Consider the following 20,969-nt stretch of genomic DNA (forward strand, 5'->3'; position numbering starts at 1 on the left):
GTGCATGTGTTTTGTACATTGTGAGTGTTTGGAATGGCTATGTCTATAATGTATGTGATTTTATTGTGTTTGTCAATGAGTGTGATGTCTGGTCTGTTGTGGTAAATTGTTTTATCTGTGATTATGGCTCTGTCGTAGTACATTTTGTGCGTGTTGTTTTCCAATACTGTCTATTATTATTATTATTATTATTATGTTGGGTTTAGTGGGTTATACTTGGTTGAAACTGATTTCTGTGTACTATGCTGTACACAGAACACCCAAAACAAGACTAAAATTAAATAAGTGTGTCAGTGTGTGTCTGTATTCAGGAATTTCCTAACAATATGACATGTATTCAATATAATGGTCTTCTGTAAGATAATGTATGTGTTTCTACTCAACTGTAATGTTCCTAACCTTTTGTGTAGTGTGTGGGGTATGATACCTGTAGAGAAGAGTTGTACAACAAGTACAATAAGCACCCTATCCATCCTCCACAGATGCCTTATTTCCTGGGTAAGTTCTGTATACTTGCTGATTTTTTTCAGTGCATGTGTTTTGTACATTGTAAATAAAGCAATAAAGACTGTACAAAACTTTTGTACAGCAATAAAGGCTGACATTCTGGAGTATTAAATGAAATTATAGAAATCAAAATAAAAGTAAACTTTCAAATAACAATTAATTTTGAAATGCTAAATATAAAAATATATTACCAAATGTTTAATAAATAAAGTAAAAACAATAAATTTGAATCTTAAAAATATATTTATTGTTTATTACTTAGGTATTCCATCAACATCCTCTAATCGACGTTGTCGTTCCAGCATATCTTCTGTGGGACCACCACCACCATCTCCATGACCAAATAACATCATACTGCATGTTACACGACCTTTATCTTTCAAATTTTTGACTGTATCTATTACCTAAAAAATTTATAAATAAAATTAACCTTACAATTCTCAGAATCAAATATTTTTGCTATATTCACAAATAAAATATATTTAAATTAAAACAGAATTAATAAAATTAATATATCATTACACCTGAATAATGAATATTAATTTTAATATTTCATATGAATAGTAAAATTGACAATTCTTAAGAATAGTATTAAAAATATTAAACAGTTTTAACACCATTCATATTTATGGCATGCTAGCAAAATTAGATCACACACAGACTGCAATTACTGCATTGATTATTACTTCAAATAAAAAATTTTGCTCAAATTACATTCAATTTAAAATGCTTGATTTAAAATGCAACTCATGCATAATTTGAGAATCCCTGTATGTATATGTCTATGTATGTACAGATATCCCTTGCACAAGGCAGTACTTCTACAAGACGATTTTGCTCTAACACAGTTTTGGAAATCCTCCATACAAAATTTCACAATTTTTAAGTGTAAACTTCATTATTTGATATTTATTTATTTATTTAAGTAAGCACGCATGTTATCTCAAATTTGCCCACAGATTTTAGAATATTGAAAATTTTCAATTTGTTTTGTGCTTTTTGTCAGTTTTACTTTAATTGAAACTGATAGTACAATTTTTTCTTCCATGGTAACTTTCCTATCAACCAGGTGTCATTGTCATTGCTTTCAGACTTTATCACTTAAGACTGTCACTGTGTTTTCTTTTTATACATTAATCTTTGTATTTAGTAAAGTTATTTAAACAATTTTAAGTCAGTGTTATTAAATTTTTTTTAAGCATAGGGAAGTAATCATTTGCAAAAATGACAAACAAAATATGGCAGTATCTCCATACTCAAACTGTTCCCAACTGGAATAACTTGGTATTGAGCACAAATTCTGAAGAAAGAAAAATTGCTTAATACTTGACTAAACAAACATCACCTGCTAAAACAAATTGTTGATTAATAACATATTTTTATTTTTTCCATCATTAGGAAAATTATGATAAAAATAAAACAATGAAGATATTGCTGATATTTCTGATCAGGATCAACAAAAATGCTCAAATGATGATGATGCTACAGTACTTTGAAAAAGCAAATGCCCTTGTTTAACTAAAATTAATATTAACAGTGCTTTTAATTGTGCTTGTTAGTTAATTGAGCTGTTGATTTTGAAAGTAGGAGAAGTCCATTTTGTGAAAAAAATAATTAAAGCTAATTCTTATTACAAATTAACATAAAATTTATGTTTTTAATGAATTCACAATAAATATCTTTGAATACAGGTATACCTCGACTTACGTCGTTTCGAGTTACGTCGTTCCCGATTATACGTCGTTTGTCAAAAAAATATACGAAAAAATAAAAATCAAGTTTAAGTCATTTCATTCGACTTTACGTCCGTCCGCCACAAATATTGAAGTCGTAATATCACTAGAAAAGCGTTTAAAGNTTTAAAAATCTTTGTAAATAAGAAATAAGGATTTAATTAAAAAGTTGATTATTTTCAGTTATATTTAATTACGACACTAAGTGTTAAAGTACTAAATATTAGATGAATTTAGTACCGTTAAAATTATATTCATTTATACCATAATTTTACTGCATTATGTTTTCATTCAATGATGTGTTATTGTTTGTCTTCATAAATTAATAAATTGAAGAACTTTTTGGGCTGCAATTTTTTTCAAATGGCAACCAAAATAAATAAATTTCCGCGCGTTTTCCGGTTGTCTGTTTTTTTTATTCACGAGAAAGAAGTTAAATAAATAAAAGTTTGACTAAATATGAAAACCATATGGTCAGCATTCCTACAGTAACTATAAAAGACCTTTCGATGCAAACCGAAAATCGTGTTAATTTAATTCAAACTTCCTTTATGGAAGGAGGTATAAGATCGGCACGACTCTATTGTTAAAGAAACAGTATGATGTACAGGGGCAAGCCACTACTAATTTGCGGGAGACGGCATATATTTCAGTGGCGTGCTGTGACATTTGATGATTGGGAAGCTCTGTTTCTGTAAGAAGCCGACTTTCATTGGCCATCAGTCAGTAATTGTCTAGGGTCCATTCGTATTCGTTTGTTTGATAAGCCAGTAAAAACCGTAGATTTATTTAAATGTATTTTAATAGATTATCTGACGTACTTAATAAATAAACAAGTTCAATATAATTACCTTTGTTGTTAGATTTAATAGATTCCTTATGCCCTCTAAATGTCAATTCTTGCTTTGATAAAAAACATATAACATCTATCATACATATATGTCTCTTTAATCCGAAAAATTACAAGAATTCCGGTAGAGGATAGACTATCTTACAGCCTTTAGGTCAGGAACATTCTATATTGAAGATACAGGTTACATATGCATTTTGGGCTTATTTTATATTTAAGGGCAGCGTTTATGGTCGGCGCTTTTGGGCGTATTTTAAATAATTGTTTAATTTTTTGCAGGTAAGCTCACTGGTTTGTTTCGTCATGTCTAAAAGGAAGACTTATTCACCAGTAAGTCAGTCGGATAGTAGACCTAAGATATTTCATTCTGACCCACTGGAGGAGACGAGTATCTTGGAGTTATTATGTACTTCAGGGAGAATTTGATATTAAGGATGGGATATCGTTACTTATTCAGTTAAATTTAAAGCAGAATAAGAAATTGGAAGGAATGATTGCTAGGATTGATAGAATCTACTCCTGGGTAGAAAATTTGGACGAAGCTATTGTTAATCTAGAAACTAGATTAGAAGATTTAGAGAAAAAATTTACATACGATACCGGTAAGATTCTATCGGACGATAGAATAGATTTGGAAAACAAAATGGCCGAGTTTACATTAAGTCAGGAGCTGTTTGAGTGTTTCTTAAGGCGTAATAATTTAATAATTTCTGGTTTGCCTGAGTCGGAAGATGATAACTTGCAAGTTAAAGATGTAGTATTGGAATTTTTTCAAAATAAATTAAGTGTTGATAATGTTCGTTTAGAGCGGTGCTACAGATTGGGCCAACAACGGAAAGATAGTATTAGGTTGATTTACTGTAGTTTTTTGGATGAGCGGCATTTAAATTAATAGGAACTAGGATATTTATAATGGATGACCTTCCTCCTTTAACTAGAGACATAAGGAAAATAATGAATGATTTTGCAAGAGAAAAAAAGAGATTGTGTGTTTCAATTACTTATTTAAATAATAGAAATGCGGTTAAAGTTAATAATAAAATTTATAAATATAATATAGTTTCTAAGAAAATGGAAGAACAAATGTCAACNATAACTTACAAGTTAAAGATGTAGTATTGGAATTTTTTCAAAATAAATTAAGTGTCGATAATGTTCGTTTAGAGCAGTGCTATAGATTGGGTCAACAACGGAAAGATAGTATTAGGTTGATTTACTGTAGTTTTTTTGACTATGGTGATAAATGTAAGATTAAAAGAGCAGCATTTAAATTAAAAGGAACGAGGATATTTATAATTAATGACCTTCCTCCTTTAACTAGAGACATAAGGAAAATAATGAATGATTTCGCAAGAGAAAAAAAGAGATTGGGTGCTTCAATTACTTATTTAAATAATAGAAATGCGGTTAAAGTTGATAATAAAATTTATAAATATAATATAGTTTCTAAGAAAATGGAAGAACAAATGTCAACTTGACTGGGAATAGGTACGTCGGTACTTTCATGGAATTGTGAAGGTATTGTAAATAAGCCTATCTCTTTTTGGAATTTTTTGTATACTTTTGATATAATTTTTTTAATGGAAACGTGGTGGGATGGCAGGTCTGCTATTCCCAATTTGCAAAATATGGATAAATTTTCTGTTTTTTCGGAGGCAGGTTATCGAGAGGCTGATAGAGGGCGCTGTATTGGTGGCTGGTTGTTGTTATTGTCTAACTCTTGGAAAGTAAATATCTTGGAAAAAGATAGGCATTGGATTGTTGTGGAATTGTCTATAGGGCCTATAGTAATTTCTTTCTGTTTTATGTATATAAGACCTGTATTATGGAATTCTATTTGGACAGAGGTAGCTAGGTTGGTTAATTGTTATAAGATAGACTTTTTAATTGGTGATTTTAATGCTCGCATTGGAGTAGAACTGCAGGAATGGATTTATGAAAGTAATGAGAATATTGATCAGGATTGGATGTTGAGGTCATCAAAAGATACAGTATTAAATAATCGTGGAAAATTGGTGTTAGATTTTTGTGAAGATGCGGGATATATTATTTTAAATGGTAGAGGCTCATCTGTATCTAAAGGTTATTATACATATGTGAGTGATATAGGCTCCTCTGTAATTGATTTGGCTTTGGTTAAGTTAAATAAATTATCTATTGTAACAAGATTTTCTGTATTAGATAAAGTGTATAGTAATCATTTTCCGATAAGTGTAGTCTTAGATTGTAAATCTAAGAAGGAAATTCGAAAATCACTTAAGAAGTATATGAGTAAGAGTGAGAGAATTTTTTGGAGGGAAGAAGGTAGTGAGAAGATAAATTATAAGTATAGGGAACCTATTATGTGCGATTCAGAGTCAGTCAGTATTAACGTTGGAAGGTTTAACTCATTTAATTAAATCATCATTTTCAGATTGGTGTCAAAGGCCAATTGGATTTTCCAATTTCGTGTGGTTTGATATGGATTGTAAGTTGAGTATTGCAAGAAGAAATGAGGCGTTGAACAGGATGAGACGAACAAAGAGTGGAAATAGTGTTGCTGTTACGAATTTTGTTAAAGAACGTAATGTGACTCGCAATTTATGTAGAGCTAAGAAAAAGCCTTTTTTGCAGAAGATCAATAAGAATTTGGCGTCTGGTGACAGTAAACAGTTCTGGCGATTTATTAATTTCTTTGTTAAGAGTAAATACAGGGAGCTTCCAGATCTTGATTGGGTAGCTTTTTTTTCAAAGAAATTTCATTCTAGTTAATATTTACCGGATATGTCTATATATAATTGGTGTATGAATTGGCAGGACGAGTTGTTGGATACGGAGATAACAGAACAGGAAGTCAAAAAGATTCTAGCTACTATGAAAAATGGTACTGCTCCAGGTATTGATGGGATACCGGTGGAACTATATAAGAATTTCCCAGATCTGATTGGATATATGGTATATGGTAGGTCTGTTTAACAATGTTTATCAATCAGGGATGATTCCTTTAGACTGGCGCATATGTAAGATTATTCCTATATTTAAAAAGGGACTTAGAGATTTACCTGATAATTACAGAGCAATTTCGTTACTGCCGACAATTTCTAAAGTCTTTTGTAAAATTTTATGTATACGTTTGATATCTTGGCTGAATAAGTTTGAGATATTTTCTGATTTCCAGGCTGGTTTCCGGTCTGGTTTTTCGACATTGGATAATATTTTTGTTTTACATGCCCTAATACAGAAGTATTTAAAGAAGAAACGAGGTAAATTTTACGATTTCTTCGTTGATTTGACGGCGGCATTTGATTCGTTGGATAGAGATCTTTTATGGAGTCAACTTCTGAAGATTGGGTTGAGCTATAAATTTGTAAACTTTTTGATTCAGTTGTATACTAATACAGAGGCGTGCGTGTCTACTAAGGAGGGTACGACTGATTTATTTTTCACGTTAAAAGGTGTGAAACAAGGTTGTGTATTGAGCCCAATATTGTTCAATTTATATTTGTATCCACTTGTAAGTAAATTGAATGACTCTAATTTGGTGGGCATTGATCTGTTGGGAACGGAGGTAAAAATCTTGACATATGCAGATGATTTGGTTGTTATAGCAGATTCGCCTATAGGTCTACAGAGAATGATTGAATTTTTAGGACACACACTACAAGAGTTAAAATTGTCTGTTAACATTGATAAATCTAAAATAATGGTATTTCGGAATGTAGGAAAACATTCTAATAATGAGAATTGGTTTTTACAAAATCGCAAAATAGATGTTGTTGATGAGTACAAGTATCTGGGTGTAGTTTTCCAGTCTAATGGGCGTTTTTTAAAACATTTAAAGTATAGTCACAGTAAAGTGACTTTTGGAATTGATAAGATTATTAATTAAAACTTGTGTATCTGGTAGATTGGTACGTTGGAAAAATAAATTAAAATTATTTGAGTCATTTATTCAATCAGTAGTGTTATATGGATCTGAAATTTGGGGCTTTGATTGGAGAGAGAGATGATAATATACAAATCAATTTTATTAAGCGTTTATATTCTCTAAAGAGATGGATTCCATCGTATATTATATATTTGGAGTTCAAAGAGCCCCTTTATTTTAATATAATAAAAAATAATTTAAAATGGTTACGTAAACAGTCTTCTAGTAAACTTACAGAGTCCGCTAAAATATTTTTAATCTCTCAAAGAATATCGTGGGGAGATCGAATTGTATCTTTGTTGCAGAAATTTAGTTATCGAAATGATCCGACAATGATAAATGAAAGTGAGATTTCTGATATTTTAATGAGTTTGGCGAATAATTATATAACTGAGTTTAAATACAAGGCGGTTAATTACAAATATATGGTATTTGGATGTGTTTAATGAATAGGGGTCGATGACCTATTTGATTATTGAAAGATTTTTTTGTATTACACAAGCCGTATTATATGTGAGATGTAACATGATTAGAAGAATGTTAAGTCCACGTATGGACTACTGTGAATTTTGTAACACTACTGTTAATTTTGATGCTTTTCATGTAATAACGGAATGTAAGGCGCTGACTTCACTCAGACAAAAGTATTTTGGTGAAGATAGTTTTTCGGTTCAAGCACATAAACGGTTGTTGCAGGACTGGAATAAATATTACTGTATTTATAGTTTTGTAACAAAGTTAAATTATTGATTATTTATTTGTTAAGGTTAAGAAATTTTTTTCCAGATGCTTACCACCAGGAGGTGTAAATTGATTATGTAAGTGAACGAATCAGTGTTTGAGAGTTGGCAGCGTTTATAGTCGGCGCTTTTGTGCGTATTTTAAATAATTGTTTAATTTTTTGCAGGTAATTGCTTAGTTTTTTCTTTTCTTTTATTTATTTTATTTTGTTTATGCCGACCATTCGCTGCCATTTTTTCATTTGTCTTTTTCATGTATTTTACTTATAAGTATATAAATGTTATTATTTGTTTCGGATAATATTAACCTTGTGTTATTTTTTTTTTCTTTTCAGTCTAATTGTCACGCGCTATACGAGGTCTGTTCAAAAAGTATCGGACCTTTGGTCGGCAAAAATACATTTATTGATTTTGAGGTACAAAACCCTAATCTCCTTCAAAGTAGTCTCTTTGGTAGTGTATACACTTCTCCCAGCGTTCCTGCCATTGCTAGAAACACTGCTGGAACGCATCTTTTGGAACGGCCATCAGCCGGTCCGTCGCATTCCGCACGATGTCTTCTCTCGACTAAAATCGAGTTCCTTTTAGCGGCATTTTCAGCTTGAGAAATAGCCAAAAGTCACACGGAGCCATGTGGGGAGAGTACGGAGCGTGACGAACCACAGGAGTGTTGTGTTTGGCGACGAAAGCCCGAATCAGATGCGCAGAATGGGTTGATGCGTTATCACGATGGAGCTGCCAAGTTTTGATCGACCACAGATCCGGTCGTTTGCGTCGCACAGCATCGGAAAGACGACGAAGGTCCTCCTGGTAGTACTCCTTTGCGATGGTTTGGCCTCGTGGTGCGTACTCACAATACACCACCCCACGAGAGTCGAAAAAACTGTCAACATGACCTTGATATTGCTGCGGGCCTGCCGCGCTTTTTTTGGCCTCGAGGATCGTCCCCGAAAACCTGCTGAATCTTGCGAATGGTTTACGCTCGTGTATCGCCAATGTTTTTGGCAAAATTTGATGTAATATCACTGCTCACGTTGTTCAGTTATTTCCCAACTTAGTAGAATCCGACGAGAGCTCGCTACATGTCCTCACTCATAGGCCGACTGCCAACGACTGACGCTTCCTGCAGGCGGGAAAAATTCAGAGCTGGGCATGAGTGTCTCCTCCACAACTCCACCGAAAGAGGCCTCTCGCGCATCATTGGTTTACGCGGAAAAAATAAAAGTCCGATACTTTTTGAACAGACCTCGTATTGTTGCATTTTCCTTTTGTATTGTTATTTATTACAGTTTGTGATTTTAGTTATAATAGCTCGTACATACAAGGTTTTCCTTGTACTAAATAAATAATAATAAATATTTTATACTTAAGCCCTTCTTCAGTGCTATACAAAAAAGTTTTTCCAGATTTTTTCTTACAAATCCTTCTGCCACACTAATACGATATTTCTGGGTTTTTTTACATTATTTACCAATCTTTAAAAGTGGATGTATACTGTATCATATTACATTAAAACTTTATACAATCACTAAAAATTCCCGAAGATACATTTTTAATGTCAAACTGCAGTAGGGTAACGACGTTAATATTTTTCTTAACACACAATACATCGTACTTTACATTATGATGTATATCCTTGAAAACTTTTTTGTATAGCACTGAAGAGCGGCTTAAAGATAAAATAAGCCCGAAATGCATATGTAACCTGTATCTTCAATAAAGGATGTTTCTGAACTAAAGGCTATAAGATAGTCATCCGGAATTCTCGTAATTTTTCCGATTAAAGAGACATATATATGTATGAACGAATAAACAGCTACCATCACAGATATTTGAAAACATATAACATCTATTAATTTAGATATAATATATCTATTAGCCGTAGTATCTTATTATAATTTTCAATATTTATTTTATGTTATTTACTAATGTTAAATTCTATTCTGCTTTGATTTCCAAATTGCTTCAATTTTACGAAAGAATAGATGTGACATTTACGATTTTCGTGTCTTGCCAGCTTTACTCATATTATTTAAATCTTCAAAGCGATTCTTATTCCAGACATTAATTTCATTTGAAAATAGTAGCCAAGAAAACAATTTTTGCATTTTTATGCATCCACGAAGCCAAAGTCTTCATAAATTTTTATCTTGAAAATGTCGGAAAAAATTTTCGTTGGCCAATTTATATTTAACTAGCAGACGCCGCCACGCCTTGTTGTGGCTCAAAATGTATCTATTATAAATGTATAACACTTCCCCAGTGGGATAAAATTTTTCGAAAAATATTTTCTTAGTGTACATTATGTTGACGTATCCTATTAAAATGCAATCAAAAACGCAAAAACCCGCATCTAAAATAGTATAATAGAAGCCAAGTTTTTCAGAGTAAGCTTAATCCTGTCTCTCTCCCCCGCGGGGAGAATATCAAAAAATCCTTTCTTAGTGTACATTCTGTTGACGTACTCTATTAAAACGCAATCAAAAACGGAAAAAACTGCATCTAAAATGGTATAAATAGAAGCAGAGTTCTTTACGGTAACCTTTTCCGTAAGGCTTACCGTAAAGAACTGTCCATCCCCCATGTTTAACGGAATAATATATAGCCTATGTCCACCCTGAAGTTCCATTCTAAATATTGGTGAAAGAATTTTTGAAATCGGATGAGTAGTTTCGGAGATTACCTGCTGCATACAAACTAACATACATACAAACATTACCTCTTTATAATATTAGTATAGATTTAGGCATTGGTCTCTTTTAATAATGTTTTCTTTTTCCTTATACAGTCTTCAGCCAAAACTTTTTTAAAATAAATTTTCAATATCACAATTACACTCTGAATCGCTAGTAACGATAAAAGCTAAACTTAAAAATAAATTTATAAAAACTTACTTGGTGAAATAAAATATGCGGTGGATATACATACCTGGTAAAAAATATTCTTTAGTTGTATGAATATACTTTTAAAGAAAATTATAATTAAATATAGCTTTGTAAAGAAACGTATATAAAAATAACATAAAATCTTCTTTACTTTTTAAATCTTAAAACAATCAACTTAGTCACATACAAGTATATCTCCCTACTAGTGGCTAATGGGTGGAATCAGAGACGGCCCTGGTAGATGTGCAGTGCGTGCATGCACGCGGGCTGCCAAATCCCAAGGGTGCCGATACTGGTCAATGTCAAATGCCTCTTTTGTTGCATCTAGTATACCTCAAAGGACGCGACAAGGTTGTTGTACATTTTAAACGTTTCTCACCGTAGCTGTAAAAATCTAAGTATATTAAACTTAATAGATTGTCTGTCATTTGTATTCTAACTAATTCGTTTTAGGTCCAAATGTCTACGGGAATTTCCAAAATTTACAACTTTTCTGTCATTCTCATTGAACTGGGAAAATTTCTCTGTTTATTACATCTAATATTACGACGACACTGTACTCGACTAGAGATTGGTTCAGTTTAGCTTTTGTTTAAGTAAAATCAAGGCTCTTTCAACAGGGTTTTATGTCCCTAATCCTCTAATCTCTTAATTATTTAACTACTTCTTAAGTAGAAATAAGTTGAAATCGGTTACTTTGTACTTGAATATTTGTAGTCTTGGGGGAGAAGTGAAAAGAGACAACGGATACATAAATCGTAATTTAAGGAATATAAATTATGGAATTTGTATCTTGTGCACCTCATACATTAAATTTAGTTGCAGATGATGCTACCAAAGTAACAGTTTATTTTTTAACATTGTACAAGAATTGTACACGTTTTTTTCTGCGTCCCCTTATAGATTATTAGATGGGACATATTAAATCATAATATTACTAGTTTAACATTGAAATCTGTAAGTGATACAAGATGGGAGAGCAAAATAAACATATCAAATATTTTAATGGATTTTTTAAAACTCCTGTCAACTATACAGAACTATCATAAAAACATACCAGTAAACATCTATCGGTTGCGTTAAGTTATAAATCTACTCGCGATTCACATAATGGGGCGAAGGCGGCCAAATATCTTGCATGCAGGCGGCTAACAGCCCAGAACCGGTCCTGGAAGCTGACCCGGTTTCGACAATACATCGCTTCCATTCGGAATACAGTGCTTCCACTTCGCCACTGATATTCAAATATACAATAGCAATCTTATCGTTATTTTTCACATGTACTATAAATTTGTAATAAGACACATAATGCAGTTATAATAAAATATTAATTTTAATTAATTCAAAGTACGTTAAAATATGAAAATAATCGCGCAATATGTATTTATATTTAAGAAAATACAATGGAGGCAGCGCTTCCACCGCTTCCAAGGATGGAACGCCACTGATATACTTTAAATTAAATAAATTATTTAAGTAATTGCAGCTTAGCATTGTGACGACGTCAGAATAAATAATTGCTCGTATTTGTTACAATTAAAGTAAATCAAAGATTTATTTTATTCATTCTTGTGGGATAATGATAATAATCATTAAAGATAAAACGATGCTTTTGCAAATGATTTGTTCATTGAATCCTCGTAAGCATCGCCACTTATAAAACCTTATTAAAGATCTAAAATACTTATACTTAATCTTAAATCTACTGATCAATACCTAATTCTAAATGAAATGAAACTCAAGACAACCTTTGCCATCTGGACTCAGGTTTGGATTCAAAAGTGCTGCAAATAGCAGAATTTATGGAATAAATGATACGTTTCGTTTGTTGAAATCAAGCACTTATCGTTGCTTTAGCAAAATTTACCATGAACCTTTTTGATACAGAAATGAGATTTCAAGAATAACATTCAGTTCATTTGCGTAATATTCTATGTGATTATGGCTCTGTCTATGTAATTGTACGCATTTCAAATTTTTCATTAAATGTAATTTGTAATTTATCTGAAAATTTCTCGTCCGATGGAGACTATTATTTAATAAAATTGAAGACAAAGTCTGCCAAAAGTATTTGTAATTTATCATTAAATAAACATTTTTGCACTACAAAGTAAAGTAAACACTTTGTTTACTTTGTAGTGCAATTTTATTTTATATTTCATTGAAAATTATTATAGTATGCTACTTTTACAAAATATATTATTCATCCATCCCTCAATTAACCAAGTAAAATTCTTTTAAATTTATCTTATTGTTAGTGTGCCTCCAAATTTTTAAATTACTAAAATTGTAGCGTGACGAAGAAAACGTTGAGAATCACCGTTTTAAACTAAGGCATCATTATAACTACAAGCTGATGTAAGTCTGAGATCAACTCATTTTGTATAATTTAGAAGTAATTATACTAACGTGACATTTGTCTAATAATTTGTCTAATAATAGAGTCAGTCTTTAAGTTAGATTAGTAAGTTACTCTGACCACATATTTATCGCGATATATTTAAAAGGTGAAAAATAAAATAAATTTATTTACTGTTTTTACTAATATTATAATAAATTAACTATAAATACTTTTCCCTTAATTCTAAGCGAAGACAAACTTTTCATGACGTATTGCTTTAAAACTTTTTCCCCAAAGAAACGAAAATACAGAAGCATTCGTCATTCTATAATCGTGGTTTCTCTTATTATTATTTACACAGCATTGTAAAGGTGTGATTTGAGTTAAACTACACACAGCATAATTATAAATACATGATATATATTCTCTATATCAAAGCTTCTTAAACTCTGTTGTGATGTCATAGACCTTGGCAACTCTTAGTTGCCAAGGTTTATGTCACTTCAATCCGAAATGTTCGTCTGTCAGATTTGGTTAGCAAATGAGAAAGCATCCAAACATATTTTTTCCTTGTGATCTGCTACTACTTTTGAATTAATTCTACTTTCCTATTCAGTCTCATTCTACTACCATTTCACTTTTTCCAAAGTTTGCATCGCACATGTCATCGTGTGAAGTAACGTCAGTAAAGTTTTGTATTTTTCTAGAAACATAATAGTTTAATTACCAAAAATAAAATTTTCTTATCTTTCTGAACATTTAAGTATCGGGTAGTTATAAAATAAGTATCTCTGTTTTGAGCTGTTGGTAGCTTGAAGGAATAACTGTAATAAAACCAAAACTGGTATTCTTACTATTTAAGAAGGGAGAATAAACATGAAATGAGAAAAAAGTAGTTAATAAGTTGACGATAGAGGGCGCTGTAACGTTTAAATGTAATGTGTAATACGAGAAGAAAGAATTAAAATGAATTATTTGAAAATGTCACAGTTAATGCGACATTTTCAAATAAATATCGGTTTTCCATCAGTTCTTGACCTTAAATCTTTCTTTCTTAAAATAAAAATACTTATTTTATAACCACACGATATAAAATATGAACATCCTAGAGATATATGTTGTGACTAGGGATTCATGTATTCGTGATCTTTTTGAATTTTAGAGAATCAGGTAATCCCGGCTGACTAAAACCTTTTTTCTCAATAATTTACAGGTTTTTAAAACTTGATTATTTATGAAAGATCTTTGATTAATTAAAAAAATTATGCAGAAGAAAACATACAAAGTAGGACCAGAAGATATAAAATTGTTTTGACACAAAAACTTTCCAGAAATTGATAAGCTCCTTTTATTTTGTGTGGTTGATTTTATGCAAAATAGAGCATTTCTGAGCATTTCCAAATTCGTTTTTTTTTCTTTTTACGTTAGGTTAGGATTACATAGAAATCTTCGGGGAAGGCAGATCGCCGGTAATCACATAAATTAAATTGATTCTAACAATTTTTTTACTTTTCAGGCTCTGTTATAGCCTATATAACAGAGGGAACGTGTGGCGATTGGTCAAAACATGACTTCCTCAAGATTTTTTACATTTTTAGACTTAAGGAACTTTGAAACGTCGAAAAATGCAAAAAAATTCAACGATTATTTCTGTGTGCCTAGATGTTAATATTATTATTTTATGCTATCAGATTAATCCAATAGTCAATTCACTTCTATTGTTTCTTAAGGTAATTTTTATTTCATTATTTTAATGTCATTAGTTTACAGGACTCTTATCATTTCGTAACAAACTGTATGTGTAACTGGATGTCGTGAAGAAGTCGTAATTTTGTAATTCCATCTGAAGACAAAATATTTAAAATGAAAATTTGACACGATTAGTGTATTGTCCGAGTTTCTGTTGTATTCTGGTCCCGCGCAACACATCAGTGGCATTTACGATTGCTGACAATTTAAGTACATCGATCTCTATAACAAATTTTTATTTTGATGTTTACGACGGCATTTAACATGTACGATGTCGTGACGAAATCAATTTTTTAAAACGCTCACGTGGGTGTCCCGCGCCCGAAAATGTGCGTGTCTTAACGGTTGTTGGAATTGGTAGACCGCTGTCTACAAACGTGGGAGTTTTAAGCGTTTCTTAACGTTCTTATGACATTGAACGTTCGCGTCCATCCTCGAATTTGCGTTTTGAACTGCTTTAGACAGAACGTTAGAATCATGTCAAGCCGAAACAGTACAACCTATGCCGCGGAGCTGAGTTTCGTTTTTCTAGAAAATACCTAGTAGTTATTGTTGAAATAAATTAACAATTTTAAATAAATCACACTTATGTGTGATTTATTAAATCCTTTGCATATGACACTAACTTCAGCAGTTTGATTGAACAAAATAAATAATAGTCAAGTTATTAAAATACTTTATTTCAGCTTATTAAGAATTATGAAAATCTAATACAGTTCTACAATTTGAATCAACCCAGAATTAAATTGTAAATTGTTATTACAACTAATTTTATATACCAACTTATTACAAATAAAATAAAAACTATAATAACCAATAATAATAACCAGCTTAATGTAATTTTTCATTAAATTGTTAAGAAAGAAAAATTGAAGGAACTGATTTTTCTTAACATCTGTCTGCATTCGCCAGGCATACCTGGAAGAAAAATAACAACAACAATCAAAATAGTTTATGAAATAATTTAGTGTAGACTGAGATTTTATCATAAATTTTTGATTTACCAACAAAAGCTATCTCTTAATTGTAATTTATATATAAAATATTCGCATTTTACATTATTTATGTTAAAACCGTATTTGTTTTTCATTAACCCTTCTTTAGTATTCTTAAAATAATAAATTTTATTAGAGAAATTTAAATTTATAAATAAATTATAAAATATAAATTTTATCTAATTTTTCTGTTTCACATTAGCATCTTAAGTGTTACGTCATAATATTAAACTGCTAACGATCGGCACTTATTGTTATATAAATTAATTAAACCAACTCTAAATACTTTAGTTACTATATAATAATTGACGTAATAATTATTTAATAAGGTTTATAAATATACTGTACATTTCAATCGCATAATACTCACATCGAGAGTCCGATAAAAATATGGTTTGTCCAAGCTGTAAGCATATTGAGCTGAAGCAAGACAGTTGATATATTGGCTATATTCCTAATAATATATATATTATCAATTAACGAAATAAATAATAATAAATACAATAAACAGAAACACGAATAACTTACTTGTGGGCATGACCGCAGAGAATTACAAATGAATGCATACACCTCTTGAGTCGTTGGGTAAAATTGAATTTGTTGAGCACAGTTTTGACTGAATTCCAAATTCTAAATTTCAAATATCAATAATATATCGTTTGGAAAATAAATTTTAAAATAAAACTTTTGCGAATATTTAAAAGCTTACAACTTCGTATCCATTTTCAATTACGCACGACCGATAGTGTCTTTGTCCTTCACAACTCAGTGCTAATTAAAATAGAAATTAGAAACGTAAGAAAATATATTTATTTTATATATTTATAAATTTCATCTATATCTAGATGAAATTTATTGGATCAACATTATGAGGATAATTAACGAGTAAAACATGAAAATACCTATAAGCAGTATGTTACTAAAACACTTACCACAAAAACAATCCACGGCTCGTACGAGATATCCAAATGGATCCGCAGGTCTAACAGATGAAACTTGTTGAAACGGTTGAAACAATTGAAAAGATTTAATTGGAGAAAAAACAATAGTAAATATGAATAACATTAGCATAAGCGTCATATTCATTGATGCTTTCATTTCAATTGGTAGATTTATGTTCTTATATATTCAAACCACCTAAAAATATAACAAAAATTTAACCCTGTAAAAATATAATTTAATTAATTATTCGTTTAAAATTATTCGAGTTTGTCTTTATTATATTTTTATGTTAAAAATAATTGAAATATTTAACGTAAATTTTAATACAGTAAATCAAAAATTAGTATTTTTATGGTGAAAAACAAATAAAGACAGAACTTACCTTGTTATAATCTATTAAAATATGCTGGACTTTAGGCTTTATAAAGTTAAGTTCTTATGCGTCGTTAAAGTAAAACTGCTTGAAAATTTATGTTTACGTGTGTTCGAATTCTTTTATGTACTGTTCTGTATAAAATAACCAGCTGCGCCTGTTGTCAACATGCGAAATATGACATGTCAAATTTCGTTAAAAAAAAGTTAATTATGACATTTTCTCATAATTAACTTTTAAAATATAGAGTATTTTAGTTATTTTATATTTTGATAGAAGTTTAAATTCTTATTTAATTAATAACAGCGCGTCCTTTTCTAAATCAACTTTGAAGAGGAATAAAATTTAATCTAAAATTCAACTTTAAATTGGTTCAATCTGTACTTTAATTTAACTTAATTTCTAAGTTAAAAATGATATTAATCATTAATAACAATTGACAGTACTTTGAAGGAAATTCGGGAATGATTTAGACAATTAAACAATTAGTCAATGTATGAATGCTAACCACCATAAAACATACAAATAGGCACTGTCACACATCCAACACAAACAAAACAAAATGACATCCAACAAGAAACACACCCATAGATCATAATACATAATTAGTTATCATGTACTGTAATTTAAATATTATTGAATTTTAAATTTGTTTTTAACTGAGATACCCAGAGGGAAGACAAAAGGATTAAATTGCCAAGGAAGTAGACGCTCTTTCACGATACAGTATTTCGTTTATTTCCTTTACTTCACTATAACAATTTAATATGCTATAGGAACCCAATATGTATTTTTTCAAGTCCTATTACTTCCTGGAAAGCCTTGATTCTTAATACAGTATATTACAGTAAATTATCAGTATACATTATATAGATATTATTATATTGAATTTTAAAATAGTTTTTAAATTTTTTCATAAATTAATAAAATCCAACCTTAAAATTAAACGTTTAAAAACGCTATCAAAGAAATAAAAGCTGCAGTAAGTGTCAAATTGAAAGATACATAAATTATCACGTACAGTACAACACGGTACTTCAACAACAAAGTTTGAAAATTCGGGATGTCCCTCCTACAATTTTTAGGTATTCAATAAAATTTATTCAAACATTTTTAGATAAATGATATGATATTAATCTCCCCACACACACTAATATTCATACATACAGAAAAAGCCACTAATTTTTTTTCATTTCTCGTCGTTTCAAGGTCCCCCGAGTCCAAAAATGTAAAAACCTTATGGGTCATTATTTGACCGATTGCCCATTGTCATGCATAACAACCGTGAAAGTAATATGAAAATGTTGCTGATACATCTGATAAAAAAAAACAATAGCGAGGTTGAGGCAGATACTTTGCAAAAATAGAAAATTTAATTAAAATTAATATTAACGTGTAATACAGTATTTTTAATTGTAATTGTTAATTACTTAATTAATACCCAGCTAGATGACTCTTAACTTCCTCAACAACACTTTATCTCTGTGAGAATTATTTATTAATTGCAACAAACGTTTTAAACCTGTTCCACAGGCCATCTTCAAGTTTTTAAAAATCATAAAATGTTGCTAATTGTTATTTTTCTATAGAACAGTTAAGAACACATTTAAAATACAAAATTCTTTGGAATATTCAGCTATTTGAATCCAAAGAATAAAATTACAGTAATATATACATACCAATTTAAAATAACAAAATAATAAAATAGGTAGAAAAGAAAAAAACTAAAGAAAAAAATTACATTCACAATATCAGTTTTTGATTGTATGGACATTATGCATTATTTTTAAATAAGTTCTTTTCGACCATTTATTTATTCGTAAAATTATTAGATAATTGTTGAATATATTTTTAGCGAAATTATTAACAACACTATCATTTTCTGACGCCATTATTGCCATTATAGCCACGTGCTAACGCTAAGTAATCATAACACAAATGTACATTTAGCACGATAAGCCATCTTTATGTCAATAATAATATAGGACACAAATGTCACAATTGAAGTTAGTACTTTCGTTATTTATCGTGAAAGTAACTCAATACATTGCTTTTGAAATAAAAGAAACTAAATTTATTCTTAAAATGTTTAAAAATAAAAGTACGACAAAACATTTATTCAATTTTCTTAAAATTAAAAGCAATAATGCTTTTATTAATGATTTAATTGCTGTTAATTATAATAAAACTTTATAGAACAAATGAGGTCAGTAAATATTAACATAATTGAAAAGCACATGTTCGGTAAATATGTGTTTACATAAACAATAAACATAATTAACATATAAATGCAAATGCTTACGTAGTCAATAAACAAAATTGACCTAAATGAAAACATGTGGTTTATTCGATTATGGAAACGCGACACGTGGGCGATCTGTCAAGGGGGGAATGCCTCCCAAGAAATCTTTTATGGGAAACTGGCTCCTATTTAGGTATTACGAACGTGACAGAAACCTGGAAAACTGTACATGGCCAGCCCGTTGTCTAGGCGCAAACTACCAGTCAGTGTTTAGTGGTTTTATGCACTGGGCACCCACCGGTGGGATAAACAAAATAGAAATGTCCTCGTAGACAATACATGGATTCAAATATATTTCTGATAATAACTTCAAAGAGTATTGCATTATTGAAGAACATTTTCAAAAATATTGCGATAGGCTTGAAACCATAATTATCGCAGATAGTATATCAATGACATCACCAGAAAATAAATTTGTGAAAAGTAATAAATTTGTCATATGGCTACATTACAGAAGGTTGTTTCAGTCTTATGAGAACTATCTTAATTGAGCGGAGCTCCTCATAAGTCAGAAAGTGTTTTGTCAAATTTGTTTGTTCAGGAGTCACTAAACTTTTTTAACAGCGGGCCAGATAACTGAGAAAATGACCAGCAAGGGCCGCATAATTATTTTGTTTAATACAGTGTATTGAATACACAAAAAATAAAGACAGCCAACATATTTATGTACAAATACACAAACACAATAGCTGCAGCAAGCTCATAATCGCTTTTCTTAGAAACTTCATTGCAGGTACCGATACTTATACAAAAAGCTATCTGATATCCAAAGTTGAAAAAAGTCGCCGAATTTTTTATTTCACTAATTTATCTAAAAATTATATTACTGTGAGATCCAGGGGTTAATTAATTAAATTTAATACGTGGTTAATTAAGAAGTGAAAAAAACCTACTTTTACTCTCCACCTGGCATTTCCGTTGCCCTCTGGTCGGATAGATAAAAGACGATCGAATAACCTTACAAATTCAACAATCTTTGCCTTTGTTGTGCGAAAGTTTTTAAGATAAGTTTCAACACCTAATTGTTGACCTCTAAGAACTTTAAAATCGTTTAAATTACGTGGTAAGAAAAGTCGCAACACCTGACAGAAAGTATCAACAGTCCGGCCGGGGCGTCAAATTCTTACGGCGCTCACCGGCCAAACCGTTGACACGTCTCGAACTTAGGACCACAACAACGTGAGTTACCTGAGTAAAGTCTCATGCTCAGTGAGGATAAAAAGGACACACACTCGAAATTCAGGGCGGATTCGATTAAAAAGCCATAGACACGGCTCGTTCGCCATGCTCCCGACCGAGTTATCTCCATAGAAGTCTCCCTGTCGATATGCCTCGACGAAAGCAGAAAACATCGTCAATCTCTCAGAGGTATTATGATTAGATTGCTGTAAACTTTCTCTCGGTCAATTAGCTGTAAGTACTGTACCTAGATATAAGATATAGTGCATATCTTAAATGTATTTTCCCACGAACCCGATAATTATAGTGGTACATAGATTTAGTAGCTTCAATGCATTCATTACTTTAGTTTATTAAACTTTTGTTATTTGTTAACCCAGTAACCTGTCTTTTCTCAGGGAACGATCACTCTATCGATAGACTTACCGCCCCTCTGTCACGCGAATCCAAGCCATCCAGTGACAAT

The 20,969-nt window shown here is 30.9% G+C and overlaps 3 protein-coding genes across 5 annotated transcripts in view; 1 reads left to right on the forward strand and 2 right to left on the reverse strand.

Annotated features, from left to right (window-relative positions):
* The window catches only part of LOC111628742 (alpha-mannosidase 2C1-like), a 36,217-nt gene extending 35,287 nt beyond the window's left edge, over positions 1–930 (reverse strand). Inside the window, exon 1 of one of the 2 annotated variants that reach the window (XM_023372583.1) lies at positions 699–808. Coding sequence is in view for 1 of the 2 variants with exons in the window: in XM_023372582.1 (XP_023228350.1) it covers positions 766–860 (95 nt within the window). In the remaining variant the exon portion in view is untranslated. Of the gene's footprint in view, positions 1–698 lie in introns of both variants that reach the window. The other variant, XM_023372582.1, reaches the window with a different exon arrangement.
* Positions 931–3,403: 2,473 nt separating this feature from the next.
* On the forward strand, positions 3,404–6,006 carry LOC111628745. Its single transcript, XM_023372587.1, has 2 exons — positions 3,404–3,692; positions 5,504–6,006. Exons 1-2 carry the CDS (start codon positions 3,581–3,583, stop codon positions 5,839–5,841), a joined length of 450 nt encoding a protein of 149 aa, XP_023228355.1. The 5' UTR covers positions 3,404–3,580; the 3' UTR covers positions 5,842–6,006.
* A 9,365-nt stretch (positions 6,007–15,371) lies between these two features.
* Positions 15,372–20,748, reverse strand: LOC111628748. Of its 2 annotated transcripts, none has more exons than XM_023372590.1 (7): positions 20,513–20,748; positions 17,032–17,179; positions 16,640–16,869; positions 16,417–16,478; positions 16,236–16,337; positions 16,078–16,161; positions 15,372–15,630 (listed from the first exon to the last, which is right to left on the reverse strand). In XM_023372590.1, the coding sequence occupies exons 3-7, from the start codon at positions 16,803–16,805 to the stop codon at positions 15,601–15,603; spliced, it is 444 nt and encodes a 147-aa protein (XP_023228358.1). In that variant the 5' UTR covers positions 16,806–16,869; positions 17,032–17,179; positions 20,513–20,748; the 3' UTR covers positions 15,372–15,600. The 2 variants fall into 2 exon arrangements, with proteins under 2 accessions (XP_023228358.1, XP_023228357.1); XM_023372589.1 differs by having other exon boundaries at positions 16,640–16,844; positions 20,513–20,746.
* Positions 20,749–20,969: the final 221 nt, after the last annotated feature.

Source organism: Centruroides sculpturatus, unplaced genomic scaffold, assembly GCF_000671375.1.
Source record: "Centruroides sculpturatus isolate CEXI.00-Female unplaced genomic scaffold, Cexi_2.0 scaffold453, whole genome shotgun sequence".
NCBI lineage: Eukaryota > Metazoa > Arthropoda > Arachnida > Scorpiones > Buthidae > Centruroides > Centruroides sculpturatus.